The sequence below is a fragment of the Pteronotus mesoamericanus genome, unplaced genomic scaffold (genome assembly GCF_021234165.1).
Source record: "Pteronotus mesoamericanus isolate MK-2021 breed Mesoamerican mustached bat unplaced genomic scaffold, CSHL_Meso_final contig_202, whole genome shotgun sequence".
NCBI lineage: Eukaryota > Metazoa > Chordata > Mammalia > Chiroptera > Mormoopidae > Pteronotus > Pteronotus mesoamericanus.
In genome coordinates this window covers 5,494,647-5,516,144 of record NW_026555086.1, presented here as the reverse complement: position 1 = coordinate 5,516,144, position 21,498 = coordinate 5,494,647, and the positions used below count along the sequence as shown (strand labels likewise).

Here is a 21,498-nt window from a genome sequence, read left to right as displayed (position 1 = left end):
GTTTCTTAAAAGTGCAAAAGTATGTTAGGTGGAGGAGAGAAGAGAGAGAGAGAGACAACAAATCTCACTGGAAAAGTAAAAATGTCGACTACACACTAAAATGTCAACAGTATTATCTTTTGGTAGTGATCTTACAAGTAACTTATTTTTCATTTGTTTGTCTTCATATGGTCCATTTTTTAAATAATAATCATGTATTAATTTTTTTCAGAAAAAACTAATATGTTAAAATGTGCTCCGTGGTAGTAAATAAAGTAATAAATTCATTAGAGAACAAAAGCCAACAAGGAATTATAAATAATTATGTACATCCCAAAATTCTATTTCCTGGGTTTTTTGTTTTAAATTCTTCAAATCTATTTCCTGTTTTGATTGCTATTTCAGCTATCCCACAGTATTTTTCATAGCTATAGAACTTTATATTAAATTTAATTTATAAACATTGAGATTATAGTGCTCCATGATGTTTCCACTTCACAAATAAACATGAAAATAAAAAAAAATTTACAATATGAAATAGCAGAAAGTATTTTAATAAGAGACCAATGAAAAGTTTATACTATTAACCTCTCAAAATTCCTTTGCTTTAAAAATTAGATCCCTAGCTGGTGTGGCTCAGTAGACGGAGCACCGGCCTACAAACCAAAGGGAAACAGTCACTAGTTCAATTCCCAGTCAGGGCACATGCCTGGGTTGCAGCCCAGGTCCTCAGTAGGGTGTGTCCAAGAGGCAACCACACATTGATGTTTCTCTCCCTCTTTCTCCCTCCCTTCATCTCTGTCTAAAAATAAAATAAATAAAATCTTTATTAAAAAAACAAAATAAAATAAAATAAAAATTAGAGATAAAAATAAGCTAATATTTTCTCTATTATGTTTTCTAAGCAGTTACATTTAGAAACACTTGTATCATCTCACTTATTTTCTTCTCTTTTTTATGTGGTAATATTCTAGAGTCAATTATATAAGAAATGTTCTCAGCAATATTCACTATTATTGTAATTGACAAAAGACATCAGGGTACTCTAAGACACCTGAAATTATTATATCAACAACTGTGCTATCTCCATTGAGGAATAAGAAATAGCAAGAATTAGAAGTATTCTTTACATACCCAAAATTCTAACTGAAGTTTTCTGTAAGTCTAAATAGAGTGCTTCCCATGAATTTTCAAACAACAGACTAAAGAATACAGAGTGTAGCTAAAGTAGGTTTACAGTTGTGAGTACACAGAACAGTTTATTTTTGTTATTATTTATTGTTTATTATTTTCTATACAAACCTACTTCTGTAAACCTACTTTTGTCCCACCCTGTATATTGTTTTGGCTATAACAAATATGTCATTTGTTAAATGTTGATAAACCAAAAATTCTGCCACTTTATTATTTTTAATCTTTTAACTTCTATACATATTTAATAATGTTAATTTAGTCTGAAATGAAATTACTGCAATTAAAAGTTTTTTTTAACCTAAAAAAAGGGTTTTCTTTTCCCCGTTAGAAGCTGGGGAAGCACCATACTAATACAAGAACTCGTTAATATAACATTTGGACTATGTAGTAACCATTACCATCCATAACATGCCAAAAAGGACACAGGCACAAAACTTGTATGTTCTGCCAAAATTTGTCATACATTACACACATTAAATCATTTGAATTTCATATATTTAGGACATGTAACCACTAATTCAGTGCATGTAAAAGCTATATGCAATCCACAATCATCATAATCAGAGTAATAATCCCCTACCTCCTCTACCAATCCATTTCTCCTCTTTACTCCCACAATCAGCAACTCCCAAATACCACTCTTAATACAAACAATACGAAACTTGAGAACAGACTCCCAGTAAGTCAAAAAAGTATTCTAAACGGACTGCCCTTTATCAGAATCTTGAACACGTAATAAACTCAGAAACAAAAAGGTGAGATTTAATTAAAGCCGCCTAGATCTATCAGTGCAGAATAAGAGGACTTGGGAAAGGTTGCTCCGGATGGGCCTGGAAAGAACTTCTCTCAGTCCCTGCTGTCTATACTAGTGTTAGGGACTACTTCAGTTATTTATAATTGTCTTCCATTCATTTCAAATCTATTAAAGGGAGTCTTCTTTTTAAAGCCAGAATGTTTTAAAAACCATGAATTAAAAAAAAATTTAAAGGAAGACAAGGCCTTAGAAAAATAGAGAGAAGCTAATATTGGAGTAGTGAACACACAATACAGTGTACAGATAATGTGTTGTAGAATTGTACATCTGAAACCTATATAATTTTGTCAACCAATATCACCCAATAAATTCAATAAAAATTAAAATTAAAAAAGAAATAAGTTAATAAATTTCAGGTTTCTTAACTTCAATTATATGCCATACAAATTGATTAGTCAAATCAGTCGGAAATCTACATGTATAATGTGAATAGATGGCGCTACACTCAAATGTAGAGGTTTTTCCCAGAGTCCAACTAAGATGCTAGATCCTCTTCCAGCAGAGGGAGCACAATCATAATCTACTCAGGCCACAAAAAGAAGGGGAGAGAAAGGGTTTACAAGTGCCTTTTAAGTATCTTAAAATCTATCTAGACATTTTTAAAAATGTAATGAAAATACCATTTGAAACAGAACTAAAATCAACCCAAAGGAAAGGATAAAGATTTTATCTTTTTCAAATACTTCAAGTCTTTGAAATGAGAAAATGGTCCCTAAATATTTAATTTCAAGAACTGTGGCATATTTCATTGTTCACCCAATCTCACAGGTAACCAAGGTACTGAAGTACTATGAATCCTTAATTTAAAAAGATTTCAGGGAAATGATAAAGTATGATATCAAATACAGTCTTACAGTATATAAAGTAATATAGTCTCATGACAAAAACTATAGAAAACGAAAGAAAAGCGTAATTTCACTACACTAATCCATTTCCTTTTGATATTTTTCACAAGCACATTTTCATGCATATTAAAAATACAATTATGAAAACATTTATTAAGTGTTTACAATATACTAGGCACAGTTCTAAGCAATGTTACATGTTTTAACTTACAAAGCCCTAGTAGATCCTATTTTTATTCCACATTTAAAGATGAAGCAAGTGACACATAGAAATTATATAAATGGCTAAAATCACACAGCTACTAAGTGATAGGAGGAGTCAAGATTCTAACCCAAGTGGTGTGGTACCAGAGCCTTCACTCTTAACCACTTCACTATGATTTTAATTTTGAATTATGCTTTTACTCTATTATCAACATATTCTTAGTGTTAGTCCTCAACCTTTTTAATGCCTAATTTAAATTTAATATGGATATGATAATAGACTATGCTGTCATCAGTTGTCCCTTTAAGATAAATATCTTTGTGTATATTACTTTTGTTGTTTGGATTATTGTAATAAACTATTTTGCACTCAAATATACTGCCCAATTCCTTTCTAAGTTCCAATTTCACCATAAATTTACCAGCATTCAGTATTTACATTTAAAGTATTTTTTCTCTTAGGTGAAAATAAAACCATGCTGCAATTATTAAAGGTGCATAGTCTTTTCCAAATTTTATTCTTTTGTGAATTTCAGCTTATATTGCTTTAGTTATCAACTGAGCTCTTAAAAGTTTGCATGAGCTTTTCATAGGAATATTAATCCTGTGTCCATTATGTATGCAATAAAATGTTCCCAATCTATTGTGTTCATTTTAATTATGGTTAAGTTTTCATTTGTTTTGTAATCTTTCTGTTAAAGGAAATCATAAGTCAAAGTTCCAAAGGTTAGCCCTGGCTGGTATGGCTCAGTGGATTGATTAGCAGCCTGAGAACCGAAAGTTTCCAAGGTCTTAAAACCTTAAAATTTTCTAAATGTAAAAAGTCCATGGCTTTGAGCACGTCCATGAATCACTTTCAAATAAGACTGTCTCAGCAACAGAAATCTACGTCAAAATAAGCATATTCATTTAATAGTATTGTCTGACCAATTTTGATTTGTGTCATGTAAAACTGATTCAGTGAAAAGCCCACCCTACCCCAAACCACCAAAATAAGAGCTACATACCTGTCGCTGTAAACATAGGCGATTTCTGTCATGTAAATGCTGATGATTAGAAAGCGATGAATGCCAACTCCGAGCCTGAGTATGAAACTGAGTTTGAGCCATGTCAGAAGGCCTTGTTACGAGATGTGAAGTAAAGTGCCGATCAAGGTCATGATCTAAAACATGACCTGTATTATCTTGCCCAAATGTTGATTCATCAAACTGGGGAAGGAGACCCTCCTGAAGGAGGTCTTCTGGGTCAAGTCCTGTGAATGGCTCAGTTTGGGACTCCACTTGATGAAGTAAATTCTCTTCTAAAGATGAGAAGCCATTAGTTTCTACATGATCATTGAAATGGCCCATTTGAGTTCCTGAGTCAACAGGATCTGGGAAGTTCATGTGCACAGGAGATAATTTTGAATTGCTGTAATTACCCTGAGGATGTGATGAATGCAACATTTGGAAATTATTTGAATTCAATGATGTATTGGGATTTAGCATATGCTGAGTAGATTCTTGCTTGATTCCCCTATGAGGTGAAAAGGAATTACTTCCAGTAAAATCAGATAAAGTCTGATTTGTGTGATTGGGTGCAAGAACTGCTGAGGACTGAAGAAGACTATTTGGTGATACATGATTACTAGAAAAGGAATAATGTGAAGAAAACTGCTGTGAATTACTGACAGAACAAGAAGTCATATTTGGAGAAGGTCCATTAAAATTTCCTTCTTGCCGATTGCTACACTTGAGAAAGTGTGCTGACGGATTTGATGTTTGAGAAAATTGTTGCATCAAAAGAGACTGTTGTGAAGTAGATGCATTAGTAATCTGTGGTGGGTGGTTGACACTGACTCTGTGTGGACCAGAAACATTAACATCCATAAAATTTTTGGACTGGCTAAGAGAATTTTGCCCTGGGTTAAGATTATTTCTGTTTTGTTGTGATCGCAGTGAAGTACACTGTGTGTGTTGTTCATTGGCCTGAAATAAGGCAAAGTCATGGTGTGCCACAAAGCTTTTATTTTGATGCATAGAGTGAGAATGTCCTTGTTGGTGAAAAGGAGACCCATTTTGATTTGTAATGCTAGAAGCTGTGTGATGGCCCCACATTGGACTGCCATCTGCTACATCTGGAAATAAACCATTGGGTTGGTTTTGGGGGTGGATGGGAGAACAATTAAACTGAGAGTGTGGAGAGAGCACATGTTCTGCTGGGCTACCAAAAGACTGATTAACTTGATGAAATTTCATTGAATCAAACTGATTTATCTGTTCATAATCAGTCATTTTCTGATGTGTTGGAGTACCCTGAACATGGTTCAATGAGTCTATGTGTAAAGGTTCAAATTCTGCACCCAAGTTCAATTCATCAACTAGTGAAACAGGTCCTGGTTGTACAAATGCATCATCTGACAAACCCTCTAAGGTCTCACTAAAAAGATTGGCATCATCAAAAAAGTCCATCATTGGATCTGTCATCTTGAAAAATTCAGTAACAATCTGGACTGTTCACTCCAAATGTATATTCAGCTTCTCGGTAGAAGATATTTTTGGATCATTTCCAAAGGTCATCAACTAATCCGAAACTGGTCAATGTTCATCACGCTCTAGATAATGACATGTCATGAAGTGTCAGAATCCTAGAAAAATAAGAAAAGCAATTGAAGTTTAATAATGAGTACTCATTTAAGTTCTATAAAGTTTATATATGATTTAAAAAACATCTTCAGAGTGCATTGTCTGGTAGGATAATTTATTGTAAATAGCTCATTATTTTCTACAATTAAAAAATGCTGGTGCAGGGGACGTGGCTATATGCATTTAAGAGTAATAATTTACACTACTTTATTCTGAAGTTCATATACTATAACGGAATGTAAACTTAACTTGAGAATGGTATGTCAGACTCCATCCCAAACCATGAAATGGCCATCACTCCCCAGCACCTCTTGAATGTATAAAATAGATACGTACTACACTTCAAAGTTATGTCTTTTTATGAAAGTTGACATGAGATCCTCTCAAATTAGCATTATAGTCTTTTTCTCTAGGCCTCTTGAGCCGATAAGTCTATTACTTCATACGACATGTAAAAATGATTCAAGAGAACAACTACATGGGGTCATGATAAGCTGACCCAAATGAAATAAAAGTTAGCCATCTAGCCTGACCAGTGTGGCTCAGTTGGTTGGGCATCATTCCACAAAGCAAAAGGTTGCCAGTTTGATTCTTGATCAGAGCACATGCCTGCATTGTGGGTTCAGTCCCTGGTGGGGGCGCATGTGAGAGACAACCAATTGATGTTTCTCTCTCACGTTGACGTTTCTCTTGCTCTCTTCCCCTCTGTCTAAAAATAAATAAATAAAATCTTTTTAAAAAGGTAGCCATCTAATAAACTGACAAACAAGACAGACATGTGATATATTGGGATGTCCCTACATATTGCTACCATGGTCCTCTTGCTCACCTACCATGAAAGATCAGCCTTCTGGACAGCCAACTAATTTAGACATCCATGTAGCAAAACCAAACACCTTCCTGTCAGTAGTTATATTCACTACACTGCCACTAAATTCCCCCCAATTAAATCACTTGGAATGAACACGTGTTTATTATAGTTACTAAACTATGCAAATAAATGTGTAGTGACAATCAAGTGAGGCAAAAACAAACAGAAACTTGAGTTAAGCAATAAACTAGTCTTACGATAGTCTCAAGAGAAAAAATAAGTACTTTTATACATACACACATAATCGATATGTGTGGGAAGGATCTAATAGATTACTTGCTAATATAAAATGGCCAGCCAATTTTGTTACAGGCTTGTATCATTCCAAACATTTTTAACAAAGGTATTTAGGGTTTTGTCTCCCACTGTCTCGTTTAGAAAACTACAAATGAAGGTTATTGCTCATCTACATATTAGCTTATTAAAAAAATAGCAAAGGCCTAAGACTCTTTTTCATAGCTCTTATTTTTGAGGTTTATATTAAGAAATGTAAATTTCCTGAACAAAATGGCTGCTATTTAAATGGAGAAACACTTTAAAAAAAAAAGATTTTATTTATTTATTTTTAGACAGAGGTGAAAGCAGGGAGAAAGAGAGGGAGAGAAATACCAATGTGTGGTTGCCTCTCACACACCCCCTACTGGGGACCTGGCCCACAACACAGGCATGTGCCCTGACTGGGAATTGAACCAGCAACCCTTTGGTTCACAGGCTGGAATTCTATCCACTGGGCCACCACACCAGCCAGGGCTGGAGAAATACTTCTGAAAAATCCTTAGGAGTAAAAACTATAAAAATCTATATTAATTTAACCTAGAAATGAACTTATCAATCACAATGGTATCGAAGAGCTTTAACAAATATGATTTCAGAAAATGTGAAATACATAAAAGAATTTTTTCAGATTTTATAATTGTGAGACCAAGCAGATGGACAGCTATGCAGTCTGAACTAAAAAAAGAGTAGCCTAATAATAATAATAAAATAATAATAATAATGTAGGTTAAATCACTTCTCTGAAGCATACCTTTTATTCATCTTCAGACTCTAGACTAGGGAACATCTCTGTATACCTAAGGCATTAATAAGGAAAGCAATGTCTCTGTTTTTGTATAATAATGATTAGCAAAAGGAAAATCAAAAGAAATACAATGGAAGTTATCAAATCCAATATGCAAAATATAAGGATCATCAATTAATTGATAAAAAGAAAAAAAATGCTGCCAATTAAACCATGACATTATACCACTTCAAATTTTTATTTTATAATTAATGAAATACCTTTTTAAAACATCTTTAGATGCAGAAAAAGCAGGACAACAAAATCTAACACCCTTCCTGATTAAAACACTCAGTAAAAGGAAAAAAAGGAACTTCCTCAGCATGATAAAGCCCATGTGTGAAAAACTTACAGCTAACACCAAACTCAATGGTAAAAGAATGAAAGCTTCTGCCTCAAGATCAGGAACAAGACACTTTCACTACTTTATTCAATATAGTCCTAGAGATCCAGCCAGAAAAAAAACAGGTAACATATAAGTAAAATGCAGCCATATTTGAAAGGAAGAAGTACAACTCTCTCTATTCAAAGATCACAGATCTATTAGAAAACTATAAATACACACACACAAATGGTTGGAGCTAATAAATAAATTCACCAAAACTGTGAGATATAAATCTATGTGGAAAAATCAGCTGTATTTCTATAAGAAAGCAATCAACATTCCAAAAAGGAAATTTAAGAAGACAATTCATTTACAATAGTATTAAAAGAATAACATATTTAGGGATAAATTTAATGAAGGACAAGATACGGACACTGATGACAACAAAACATTGCTAAATGGAATTAGAGCACATGCAAATAAATGAAAGGTATTACATTCTGTGTACATGGATTGGAAGACTTAATACTGTCAAGACAACCATAATATCGAAAGCAATCTACAGATTCAGTGCAGTTCTAATCAAAATCCCAATGATGTTTTTGTAGAAATGAAAAACTCATGATAAAATACATATGCAATCTAAGGAACACAGAATCTAACCCTTATTAAACTCTCAGAAGAAAACATAGGGCAAATCTTTATGACTGATTTGGCAATGGTTTCTTAGATATAACACCAAAAGCATGGGGACAAGAGAAAAGACATAAATTAGAATGCGCAAAAATTAAAAAGTTGTGCATCAAAGGACACTATCAAGAGAATGAAAAGACAAGATGGAAATGGGAGAAAATATTTGCAAATCATATCTGATAAAGATTTAATATCCGGCATTTATAAAGAACTCTCACAATTCAGTCCTATAAAGACAAACAACCCAACTTTAAAATGGACAAAAGACTTTAATACACATTTCTCCAAAGAAGATATAGAAAAACAGTCAATAAACACATGAAAACTCATCATCTGTCATTAGGGAAATATAAACGAAAATCACAATGAGGTGTCATTTCATACCTACTAGGGATGCTATAAAAAATGAAAAATAACAAATGTTGGGGAGGATATTTAGAAACTGAAACCCATACATGTTGCTGGAGAAATGGAAAATGGTACAGCCACTGTGGGAAGGAGTGGCGGTTCCTCAAAAAGTTAAACATAGAAGTACCATGTAACCCAGCATTTCTATGCCTAGGTATACACTATACACCCCGAAAAATTAAAAACAGGGGCTCAGATATTTATACACAAATGTTCATTCACAAGAGCCAAAAGCTGAAAATAATCCAAGTGTCTATCAACCGATGAATAAACAAAATCTGGTATATACATAAAATGGATTATCTAACCACAAAGAGGGGATGCAGTTCTGATGACACATGCTACAACTTGGGTGAGCCATGAATAAATCATTTCTAAATACAAGAAGCAGACACAAATGAAAAATATTGTACAATTCCTCTTCTATGAAATATCTAGAATAGGCAAATTCATAGAGACAAAGATTAGAGGTTACCAGGGACTAGGGAGAAGAGAAAGTAAGGAGTTATTTAATAAGTAGAGTCTCTGTTTGGGGTCATGAAAAAATTTAGAAACTTTCAAAACAGATAGTGGTGATGATTGCTTAACACTGTAAGTGGAAATACCACTGAATTGTACACTTAATGGTTAAAATGGCAAATTTTCTGTTACAGCTTCACACACACACACACACACACACACACACACACAGAGCCAAGGCATGCTCCTTCCTCAAGACTTTTGCACTTGCTGTGTACACTCTAACTTCATTTCATTCCATCCTTTTCTCAAAAGTAACTTTCTCAAGTGAGGCCTGTTTCTAAATTCACCCAATTTTCTCACATCTTCATTAATATGTACAGGAAGTTCTCAATGCCTACAACATCACTTCCCATCACCGACCTTCCTTCATTTGATAAAGTGCCGTCTTTGAGATTACACTTAACCTCTATAAGTTCTACCATCTCTCAGAAGCCTGTACACACACACACACACCCCCACACACCCACCCACCGACCCTCAAAATGGTAAGCAATCATTTTTGTATTCCACACCTTGCACACTGTGCTATTATTCTTGGTCTACTTATCTGTTCTCCCTACTGAACGTGACAAGTGCAGTGGTTGATTCTCACTCCTCGTTGTATCCCTAACATCTACTAGTGTAATTTCTGGCAGATAGTGAATACTCCAATGTTTTCAAGAATTAAAAAATTTTATAACATAAAACAAAACAAAACCTCTTGATCTTTAATAGTTATTCCAAAAGTTAAGACTCCAAAGCATGCTTTTAAGCAACATTTCAATTTTATTACTTTAAGAATTCCCCCACTGACCTGTATTCTTTAAAATGTTAACAGTAAATTGTTATATTTTCACACACACACACACACACACACACACACACACACAAATGGCTCAGTGATGCAATTTAAAGTTTAATTCCATTATCCCCCAAAGAATCCTGCTTTCATTGGTAAGTCACCCTACAAAGGGCCCTATAAGCAAAGTAGTTAAAAGTACAGGTTCTGAAAACAGACTGGTTAGGTTGGAATCCTAGCTCTATCTCATATTAACTGTGTAATCTTCCATAAATCACTTAGTCATTTTGAAGGCCAGTTTCTTCACCTGTGAAATGGAGATCGTAACAGTACTGGTATTACAGAAGCATTGTAAATAATCTATATCAACCAATGTGTAAACACTGTTTTCAAATTGTGCTTCTTTCACTGTCAGCAAAGGAAGAGAGGCTTTAGACCTCCCTATCCCCATTTCCTCCCCAATAAAAGATTCCACCCTGAATATTCTTATTTTACAAATTGAGCTTTCAAATAGGATTTTTAAAAAACAAAGGATTCCTTGGTTAAAAGAACTGAAAACTACTCATCTAAATAGCAACCATCTAATGCTTATATTAACATCTCCCTATGCAGATAGCCATTTACTAAATTCAATTACTTACATATTGTTGGCATTCACATTTAATTTAGTTTTACTTTGACTCTCACAGAAATGAAAATCTTTAAAACACAGTGTCACCTCTATTCTTGGTAAAAAATGTTTGAGGACAATTAGTTTTTGGCTGATACTGAAAATAGATTACAAGTTTCCTCAGTTGCTACTGAATCAGGCCAAGTCGTTTAACTGAAATAGTCCTGAATTATATGCACAACTAAATTAAGTATAAATATATATTCTAAAGCAAAATAATTTTCAATTAATATGAAAAATAAGAAATTGATCTAAATTTGAAAGTTTCCAAAGTTTTAAATACACTAAAAACTGAGACCAGCTTGATTATCACCATTTAGCTTGAAGGGTTTTTGCAGGGTTTGGAAATACTGAGTTGGCCAAAGAGTCCATTTACTTTTTTCATAAAATAAAAGACACACTTTTCATTTCACCAATAACTTTATTTATTTGGATATTTTGAGTATGTAGACTATCTCGCACATGGTAGAATGATGATTAAATGTTCTCAATTAATGTCTTGACTTGATCACTATCAACTTCAACTGGTCTACTGGACCGTGGAGCATCATCCAGTGAGGAATCCCCAGCACGAAACTTCATAAACCACTTTTGATAGGTCCCACCAGTCACAGAGACTTCTTCATACACTGCACAAATACTTTTTTCCATTTCAGTTATGTTTTTTACCTTTATCGAAGTAATAAAGCATAATATGCCAAAAATGTTGTTTTTCTTCCATCTTCAATCTTAACATGGCTACACAAAAATTCACCAATTCTGATTTTTTTTTTAATGCATGCTGATATGACAACCGTCACAATACAATCTAACAAATTTGTTTCAAATGAAGTTAAAGGCAACTAAATGCTACTAGAGCCATCTTACAGATAAGAACACACAAGCTTTTGGGTTAACCCAATACATTAGAAGTTCCTACACCATAGTTAGGTGCCTAAGAAATGTTGCTTTTTCTCTCAGACTTATGTATTTTCTGACTTCCCAAGAGCCCACAGTCAGTCATTCATTCAACTCCTCCCATTACTGCTCAGCTTCTCCAGATCTCCTCAGTCAGGTGCTTTTGCTAATAATCTCCAACCCTTTCCACTCACTCAGCCCACCATACTATATTCACATAACCATTGAGATTTTATCTCCCAGGCCTCAGTCCAATTCAGTTTTATTTTCTGAATGCTTGTAACATTTATTATATGCCTAGTATCTTAATACAAGGTTAATGTTAACCTTGACCTTCAATGTGGTCCTTGCTTTTGCTTACAAATGTTTACACTAATTTCCCCCCATGTCTAGGCTATCTCTTTGCAGTTATTTTATGTTCTCTCTCCCAAGGCCTTCAATCCTAACTTCCCCATTCTCACCTCAGGACAATTTTGCCTCACTGCCTTCTCAGGCTTTCCAATTGCAATTTCACCAATTGTCTTTGTAGAATCCATGTATTTGCCTTTGCATCTCTCCCTTTTTCTTCCAGTTTTTCACAGAAGAGGATGCAGGACTCTTCTCCAAAGACCAATCTTTCACTTTTTAATACCATTCCATCTACCCTTTGAAGGTCTTAGACCCACACACATCCCATCTCTCTCAATCATCCTTTTGGAATTGCCTGCTTCCCTTCTACCTTTAGGTATCAGCAGTCCTCCCCTACCTGAACAAAACTGAACAAGCATAACCATTTTATGTCTAGCCTTCTGATCAATGACAAATAGTGAAAATAAGTGATCCACTGCCTCCATTTTCCAAAAACCCATTTGTCTATTAGCCTTTTGTACTTTAGTTTCTGACACCATAAAATCACTGCAACTATACTTTCTAATACGAATAATAATCTTCTAGACAAATCTGAATATTCTCTGAATCCATCTATGACCACTAAGAAACACCTGCCATTACTAAGCAAAGCAGAAGCTAAACTCAAATGCTATCTTCTGTACGAAGCCTCCAATCATCTATGCATCTCCATCTATCATATACTATTAGCCTTTGAATGCTCAAAAGAAAAAGGCCTATGACTTACTCATTTCAGGTACCACCTACCACCCTGCTTGGCCCATAGTACAAGGCTGTTTAAACGTTTTCCAAACTCAGTTCAAGTAACCCCTCTGCCTTCTGGATATTCTCTTAGCCTCTAAGACACTACACTATCTTGGGCTTTCTTTCCTATGGCTTTTTGATTTTCTTATTTAAGATGATTTAATAGATACCAGTTTCTATACCGTGATCTCTTTCTATCATCAACTTACTTAGCATTTCAAATTCAGTCAAATATTGACATATCTTCCTCAACATATTCTCTAAAATGTGATTTTACATTCAATTCCTTAAGAAACCCAATTCCATTTTCCTTTGACTACTATTAATTTACTCCTTTACTTTTTTCTTAATACTGGTATAAAATAAAGATATAAAGCCCAATTTCCCCACTACTTTAATGAGACCATGTAGCATCTAATTGCCCTCCTTGAAGTCTCTGACCAAAAGCATCTGTTTCCTTCAAGATGTCTTTGATGAAGTTATAGATACACATTTTCTTCTTTCCAAACCATACCCTCTAAAATAGTGTACTATTAACTCTGTTTTATAAAACCAAACATTTTTAAGGATCAAGAAAATACAGTGTCTCTTGTTGGACTATAACCTTGAGAATATAAAACTGCTGTAATTCAAAAGTCACAAACAACATGGGTACTCATTTTTGAACTGAAAATCTTTTGTCTCATCCATGCAGAAATAGCTATCATCATTAAATATTCAATTTTTGAAATTAAGAATAAGAGCACAAGCCCTGACCATGTGGCTCAGCTGGTTGGTCATCATTCTGCAAGGTGAAAAGTCAAAAGTTCAATTCCCAGTCAGGGAAAATGGCTAGGCTGTGGGTTCAGTCCCATCAGGGCATGTAGAAGCAGCAAGAGATGCAATGGATCAATGTTTCTCTCTCACATCAGTGTTTCTTTCCCTCTCTCTCCCCAACTTTCCCTCACTCTAAAAATAAAAATAAAATAGGGCACAAGATTTTTCAAATACAGTGGTATTTTAATCAAACCACATAACTGAATATAGAGGAATCAGAGCTCTCAAGTACTGATAAAAGGGGTGTATGCTGGAACAAATTTAGAAAGCTATATGGCATTATTGCTAAAGTTGAACATACGCAAACCTATGTCCAGCTTTTCCACTTATAGTAATATACACTCCACATGTGCACCAAGAAACAAGAACAGGAATGATCATATTAGTATTATTCATAACAGCCCAAAACTGAAAACATGTCCATCATACCTTAGAGTTAATAGCAATGAGAATGAATTGTCCTGGGTGGAAAAACACACATTAATATCAAATAAAATATAAAGCAAAAGAGCACATACACAATCCCATTTCCATAAAATTAAAAAACAGAAAAACGACTGGTTTTAGGAGGCAGCATAATGCTTACCTCTGGGAAGGCTGAAATAGTATGGTAACTGGAAAGGACTATGAGGAGGTCTTCCAGGGTACCAAGAGCAATATTATACCCTTGATCTGGGCAGGGGGGTTTCAGAGATGTGTTTACTTGTTAATAAGTCATATGTTCTTATGATTTATGTTTCTGAAGGTCCATTATACCTTAAATTTTAAAAAGTTAACTTGAATAAGATGAAGCATATAAGTAAATATTTATAAATCACCATTTAGAGTATATGTCACTCATAAAAATATTGGTAAACAAATTTAGACTGGTCTCTGAAAGTACATAATTAAACTCTGTATACTACTGATTTCAACACAAAAGTCATAAGAGTAATCTTATATTTGGATATGCAGTGAATTCACTAAATTCTGAAGTAAAATATTTCCTAATACTAGATTTGTGTTAGGTAAAGCTGCCCAGTTCCAGGAATAAAAGAAAAATTTTCAATTGCCTTTTTAAAGACAAAGACTGCAAAGATAACATAACTGAAAAATACACATATAGAAATAGATTGAATTCTAGTCCATTAATTCCATAGGGGGGAGAAATGAATGATTTTTAATTTTCTCAAACTGTGATAAAGCACAAAATTTTAAGACAAACTTTATGCAAAATATATGACACCTAATCATTATCCCAACCATTATTTCCTTCTTCTTATAAAAGGAACTAACAAGATACATTAGCAGTTATCTTTCAGATGCACAGCCATTGATTTCCAATAGAATAAAATTTAATATGCTTTATACTGCCGCTGCTTAGTCAGGTAAATTAAACTGAAATGACCACTGGACAAGAAAAATAATCTTTTCTTTTTTTCAGATTTCAAACCATGCCCCTTTGTCACAATAACAATGTTTAAAATTACTAGTTTAAAAAAAAAAACCTTTAAGTATAATAAAAAGTCTTAACAGTTAGTTAGTTAACTTCAGCTAATAATGCCAAATTATAACAAACATCTGTATCTGTAGCCAATAAATAATAGCAACTAATTACCTGAGCTATAATTTTCACTCATAAGCATCAGAAGTCTCATTAAAAATGATAAGTTTAATATCAGGCTGCCTACAAGTTAATGACTGTAAAGGGTGCTCCTTTCCTGAGAACATCAAAACTGTAAGATTTTTGTATTCCGCATTACCACCCAAATAATAGGTAAACCCATCGACTACTAAATTCAAGTTAATTTTTCCCCAAACCTTCACGTCTAATATAATTTATCTTAATATTCACAAACTTTTAGAAACTGAAATGCAGTGTTAAATGATAACACCATTTCATCTACCAATTCTTCTAACATAAATATGAAGCTTGCTTCTTCCTCTCAAAACACACACTACGAATATGTCATAGAATGGTGTTATCCTGAGGCACCTGTCACTCAGATAAAGGCAGTCCCCACTTTCTGATGCACTTGTCTGGGGATAGTATTCAAAACTTGCTTTCTTGCCAAACATTATTTCCCACTTTCTTCATCTCAGTAAATCTCATCATCCTCTATCTAGTTCCTCAAGCCAGGAACCGGAAGGTCATTTTTGACACCTTTCCTCTAACACATGAAGTTGCCATTTCCCCGCCATTCCTCTATCCTCTTTCTCTTTATATCAAATCAAATTACACTTACATACACGTATCCCTTTCCTTCATCTGTAGGTATGCTACCCTAGTTCTAGCTAGCATCGTATCTTACTTCAACAACTGTAATAGTTCAATGTCTGCTTTCACTCCTGCTTTTCTCCAATCGAACCTCAGAGCAATACTTTCAAAATTTAAAGTATATTACTCCTTTTGCTGCAAAATCTTCAATGATTGTAATGTCCTTCATTAGTAAAACCCAAGTCTTATACAGCCTGTTCCCTACCTACCTCATTTCATCTTCCGTGGTTTTCCTCTATTACTATGCTCCTGCCACCCCAATCTTCTTTCATTTCTTCAAATATAGCAAGTGCTTCTTGCCTTCATACATATTTTTCTCTCCTCCAGAAAACTTTCCCTGTCTGGCTTCTTCTTCTTTACCATCTGACATAAATACCACCACCTGATAGAGGCCTTTTCTTACCACCCGATCTAAAATTCCACCCATCTTTCTCCCTCATAGCACCCTGTTACCTTCCTTTATTGAATTCATCCCAAGTTGTAATTTTATATTGGTGTATTTATTTGTTCATTATCAATTTCCATGATTAAACTGTAGACTCTACACAGACAGAATTCACTTAAAATGTTATATTACATATAATAAATTGATTAATAAAGGAATTTGCTAATAAGTCTTTTTAATGAATGAATAGATATGAATAACCTGGAGTCCAGAGAACAAATCACAGCTGAAAGTAGCTTCTCCTTCTCTAGGTCTCCTACTGTCACTCGACCAGCTTTTTAAGGGACAGCAAAAAGTGTTCCTGCAAACTTTAAGGCAATGCAATAGAAAGAATGTCAAGAAGTTGTACATGTCAAATAAGTGAGACGAGTAATAATGCTATGATCTCATGGGAAGGAGAAATCCTTAAGGGTTACAATGACAAGAGATGATTTTATTCACAAGGTAGAATTTGACCTGAGTATCCCCAGACTGGTAAAATTCGGAGAGGTGGAATTCAGGAGAGCGAAGTCCAAATAAGAAAGCAAAGAGCAATACAAAGTGTCAGAAGGTAAGCTATAAAACTGGAATGTGGCAATTTATATTCACAAAATAAGTAAGTAAAAAAGCTAAATCTATCAAGTAGGAAATCTATATTGTGTTAAGACATGTTAATCATGTTAAGGCCACAATAGCTACAAAACATTTAAAAGGTTACAAAGAAAAAAAAATCATTCCATCTCTCCAGTCTCCATAAATCTCTCAGGATTCCTCAGGAAAACAATCTTTAAAGTTTTCAAACATATCTGACAACATGCTCTATTATTTTTCTTAATACATGTTCACTCTAACCATCCATCTCAAGTTTTTGTATTCTCACCTATGTTCTTCCCTATATTGATACCTGATGAAATATCCCCAGCAGATCTATTAATTTCAGTCCTATTTATTTTTCCTTTACAGTCTCTGACCTCTCCAGGATTTCATCTTTTCCTCCTATTACATCAGTGATTAATATTTAACCCTTTAGAAAATCTAAAGTGTTCACACGTATCCAAGTTTTTATTTTACAACTGACAGAAGCTTTGATAGATTTCACTACTAAATCTGTAATGCTACTTCAGTTCCTGCCTCTTAAATGTCTATATTAAACTCTTCCCTTCAGTTCTAACTTGTTTCCATAGGTGAAGTGCCAAGGTCTAGTTTAAGCCCTATAGAAGACATTGTTACATTAGGTAAGGGGTTTGGATTTAAAAGTTTCTAGGTATTTATTATTTCATTAATCTCATCATGGGCTTTTCCATTGACAACACCGTTTTCTATCTTTAACCATACCTGCCAACTTGAGGTTATTCTTTTAGAAACAACCTTTTCAAGTAAGGCCAAATACACACACACACACACACACAATTTGTTTTAAAACATCTACCTTTTCTTACACTTCAGTCCGGATACAATTTTTTGTATTTCAGAGTGCATGTTGCATGGAATACTGAGAATCAATGAATTTGCAAAACTGAAGGAAAAAAAAACCCACCTAAGGTTCACAGAGGTTAAGAAACTTGACTACAGCTACACAGTGTGGGGCTGGGGGGCAGAAGAATCTCCCCAGGACGTGCCACCCTGGCATGCACATTATTTAGAACTGAAAACAAACCTAACAAGTTCAGGTAGAGTTTTTTACCTCCCCCTTTCCCTCTTTAAGAGATTAAGATTTAAAAAAAAAAACCTTCAGGAAGGGAACCTTAGCATAAATCCCTTCGCATATTCACTTTAGCACATATGAATTAAGTATGGGTAGAGAGGAGAGATCCCTGCAAAAATCTGTTCACTAGATTCCCCTCTCCCATTGTTTGAGCTGCCTAGAAAGAATGTGTTTGCCACTTTCTGAGCTACCTGTGAATTGCCCATTTCCCTTTGAAATTCCAGATGCCTCCCCCCACTTCTCCCTTGTCCAAAATATTTGCCTCACTGTCTTTGGAAATTTTCATGCTTATGTGTCTTTCCCATGTGCTATTAGAACTTGATTTTCTTATGTTAATCTTCTGTATGTTGTTTGAGTTATATGACCAGCCACAGGAACTAAAAAGGTAAGGAGAAAGTTCCCTCAGCCTCCAAAAAGCACCCCGTCCAAGAAGGCTTTAAGCAGGGGTATCCAACCATTTGGCATCTCTGGACCACACTGGGAGAGGAGTTGTATTGGGCCATACGTTAAATACACTGTAACACGCAATCACACACACACACACACACACAAAATCTCATAAGGCTTTAAGTAAATTTATGATTTTGTGTTGGGCTACATTCATAGCCATCCTGGGCCACATGCGGCCCATGGGTCGCGGGTTGGACATCCCTGCTTTACTGGTTACACAAGCACAGTGTTTTTTCCTAATGCTATTTCCTATGTCCTTAGGACATCATCTTTTTCTAGTTAATCAATAACAAGGTTTTTGTTTTTTAACTCTACAACAGCCACTCTCCTAAAAAGTTTTCAAAAATGACAAAGCTGCCAGAACTAAATCTGGGAGCAACTGTTCTTCCCAGAAAATTACATGACTATATTACATGATCAGTAATTCAAAGGAAACTTCCCAAGGTCTAAGACGAACGCTTTGTAATACACTATAGCAATTTAATGTGAAGTGTCCTAGCAAAAGGAACAGAAACAGAAAAGTCTTGGAATATAAACAAAGGCCAAGCCTGCTTGGAGCAATAGATATTTTTCATTTAAAAATATTCATCAATTATCCATCATATGTGCTTGCTACCTGCTATTAGGAAAAAGTCACATTTAAATTCAAGTTCTGTAAATCCAACAGAAAATAAGAAACACTACGTTCATCCGTCTGCATTGCAAAACCACCACCCACAAACACTCCACAGCCCTCCCTCTTCAACGTGGAATCCCCCCTTACGTTCACCTTCTTCTATACAGGCGTGTGTTTCTAGAACTAGTACTCCTTTTAAAAAGTACTTGTACAATCATGCACAGAGTTGAGCGGGGTAACGTTACACAAGACAAACCCTCTTTTCTGTTCAAGATCATAGCTGGTTAAGTAGAACTGGAGATTGGAAATCAGAAAAAGGTGAAAAGTAGCATGCAAAACTGAAAAACTAAATTGTCATAGTGATTTTGTTAATGAAGATCAACTTTATTTAATGCGGGGGAATTGAGGTAGTTACGAGTAGTTCACATAAATGAAAGTCACATTAGTGTCAAATCCCAGACTCAGACTTAAAAAAAAAAAAAAAAGTTCTTGTCTACTTTGTTCTGAAGTTTTATTTTTCTTGAAAGAAAAAGGACAAAACAAAACCAAAGAAAGAAAAAGGAACAAACAGAAAGCACTGAGCTGGTGACTGCGACATGCCAGTGAGACACCCAGGCTTTCCGGGTCGTTCTTGGCTTCAGGATGGATGTCCGCGAAGAGAGCCCTGGAACCACCCATCACGTCCCACACCCGGAGCCCAAGAGAGCGGCAGCCGCGGCGGGTCGGGCCGCTGCAGACGTGGAGAGGCCCTCGGGGTGAAGGATCACAGAGAAGGCAGCGAGGTCGTAACCCGGGACGCAAGGCCTGGGGAAGCGCCGGGGGCGTCCCGCGCAAGGGGGCACCCAGCGCTCGCCCGGGACGCCCTGTCATGAGTCACGAAGGCGAGAAAGGAGGCGGGCGGGGGAAGAGGCTGCAGGATGGAGGGAAGCCCGGCTTTCGGGAGGGACGGGGAGGCCCCGACCTCACACGGGGCGGGGAAGGGGTACCCTGCCCACCCTGTCCTCACCTCCTCCCGACGCAACAGGCACAGCGGCCGGGTCCCGACCCCGGGGGCTGCGGGCTGCGGGGCGGGGGCAGCAGCCCGCAGCCATGACAGGCGCGGGGCGGGCCGCGGGCTGGCTGGGCCGCACGTGCGGGCAGCGCCCCCTCCCCGGCCTCCCGGCGCGCCCTCCCGTCCCCGGGCGCGGGCCCCTCTGGTCCGGCGGCGCGGCCCGGCCTGCCCCGACCCCCCACCCCCCAACCTCGGCCAAGCGGCGGCGGCACGTACTCACCGCCGCCCGCCGGCTCTCGGGCTTCGCCATGGCTGAGGCGCCCCCGCCGCCCCCCGCCTCGACCGAGACTGACACGCGCGGCTGGCCGGGCGGGGGCGGCCTCCGGCGACCACCCGGCTGACAGAACCCGCCCCCGCCACTCCCCACCAGTTGAGCAGCGGCCACTGCCCCGTGGTGCCCCCGGGCTCCCTCCCCTCGCCTGGGGCGACGGGTGGCAGCGACGGGCGGCGGTGGCACTTACCGGCGGCGCGGCCAGGCCCCCCTGTCAGCGCGGGGCCGGGAGGGAGAGGAGGGAGGAGTGAAGGGGCACCGCCTCCCCCGCGCCGCCACGCACCCTCCTGATTGGCCCAGTGCACTCCCCCGGCGCGACCCCACCAGCCCCTGCGAGCAGCACTCCGGCAGCACCGGCACCTTATTTGCATATTTGTGCCCGCGCAGCTGATTGGCCCGCACCCCGAGGGGCGGCCGTGACCGCTGCAGCTCCCTCCGGCGTTCCAGTCGAGTCGGGCGACCGGGGAGGGAGGATCCTCTTCTCCGCTCCCCACCCATCACGACCCGGCCCGACACGAGGCGGAGGGCGGCAGGAGGCGGGGTCGTCGCCCTGCTCCAACATGGCACCGCTGCTCCACAGACCCAATCGCCGGAGCGGTTACTCCTGGAACCCTGGCGGCCTCGGGGCGGGGAAATGTGGGGGCCGGGCGCCCTCTGGCCGGAGCTCGGGGCAGTGCAGCGGCCCGGGTTCCCCTTGCCACCCCGCCGCGGCCGCCACGTCAGGCCGCGCCCTCCCGGCGGCCTCTCCCCTGCCCGCGGCCCCGCCGCCACGTCAGGCCCAGCAGGCACGCCCCGGACAGAGCTGGCCCGTGGCGGGATCGGCACCGATCCCGAGGTCATTCACACGCCGGGCATCTCCCCGCCAGCCCGTGTCCGCTGAGGAACCACGAAGG

General features: G+C 37.7%; 1 protein-coding gene across 4 annotated transcripts in view; it reads right to left on the bottom strand.

The window, feature by feature from the left end:
- CHD9 (chromodomain helicase DNA binding protein 9) overlaps positions 1-20,847 on the bottom strand; it is a 113,356-nt gene extending 92,509 nt beyond the window's left edge. For 2 of the 4 annotated variants that reach the window (XM_054570332.1, XM_054570333.1), the window contains exons 1-2: positions 20,796-20,847; positions 4,044-5,662 (exon numbers count right to left, since the gene is read on the bottom strand). In XM_054570332.1, coding sequence (XP_054426307.1) covers positions 4,044-5,501 — 1,458 coding nt within the window. In that variant the 5' untranslated portion in view covers positions 5,502-5,662; positions 20,796-20,847. Of the gene's footprint in view, positions 1-4,043; positions 5,663-7,558; positions 7,605-14,417; positions 14,495-20,554; positions 20,592-20,795 lie in introns of those variants that run through there. The other 2 variants (XM_054570331.1, XM_054570330.1) reach the window with 2 other exon arrangements.
- Positions 20,848-21,498: the final 651 nt, after the last annotated feature.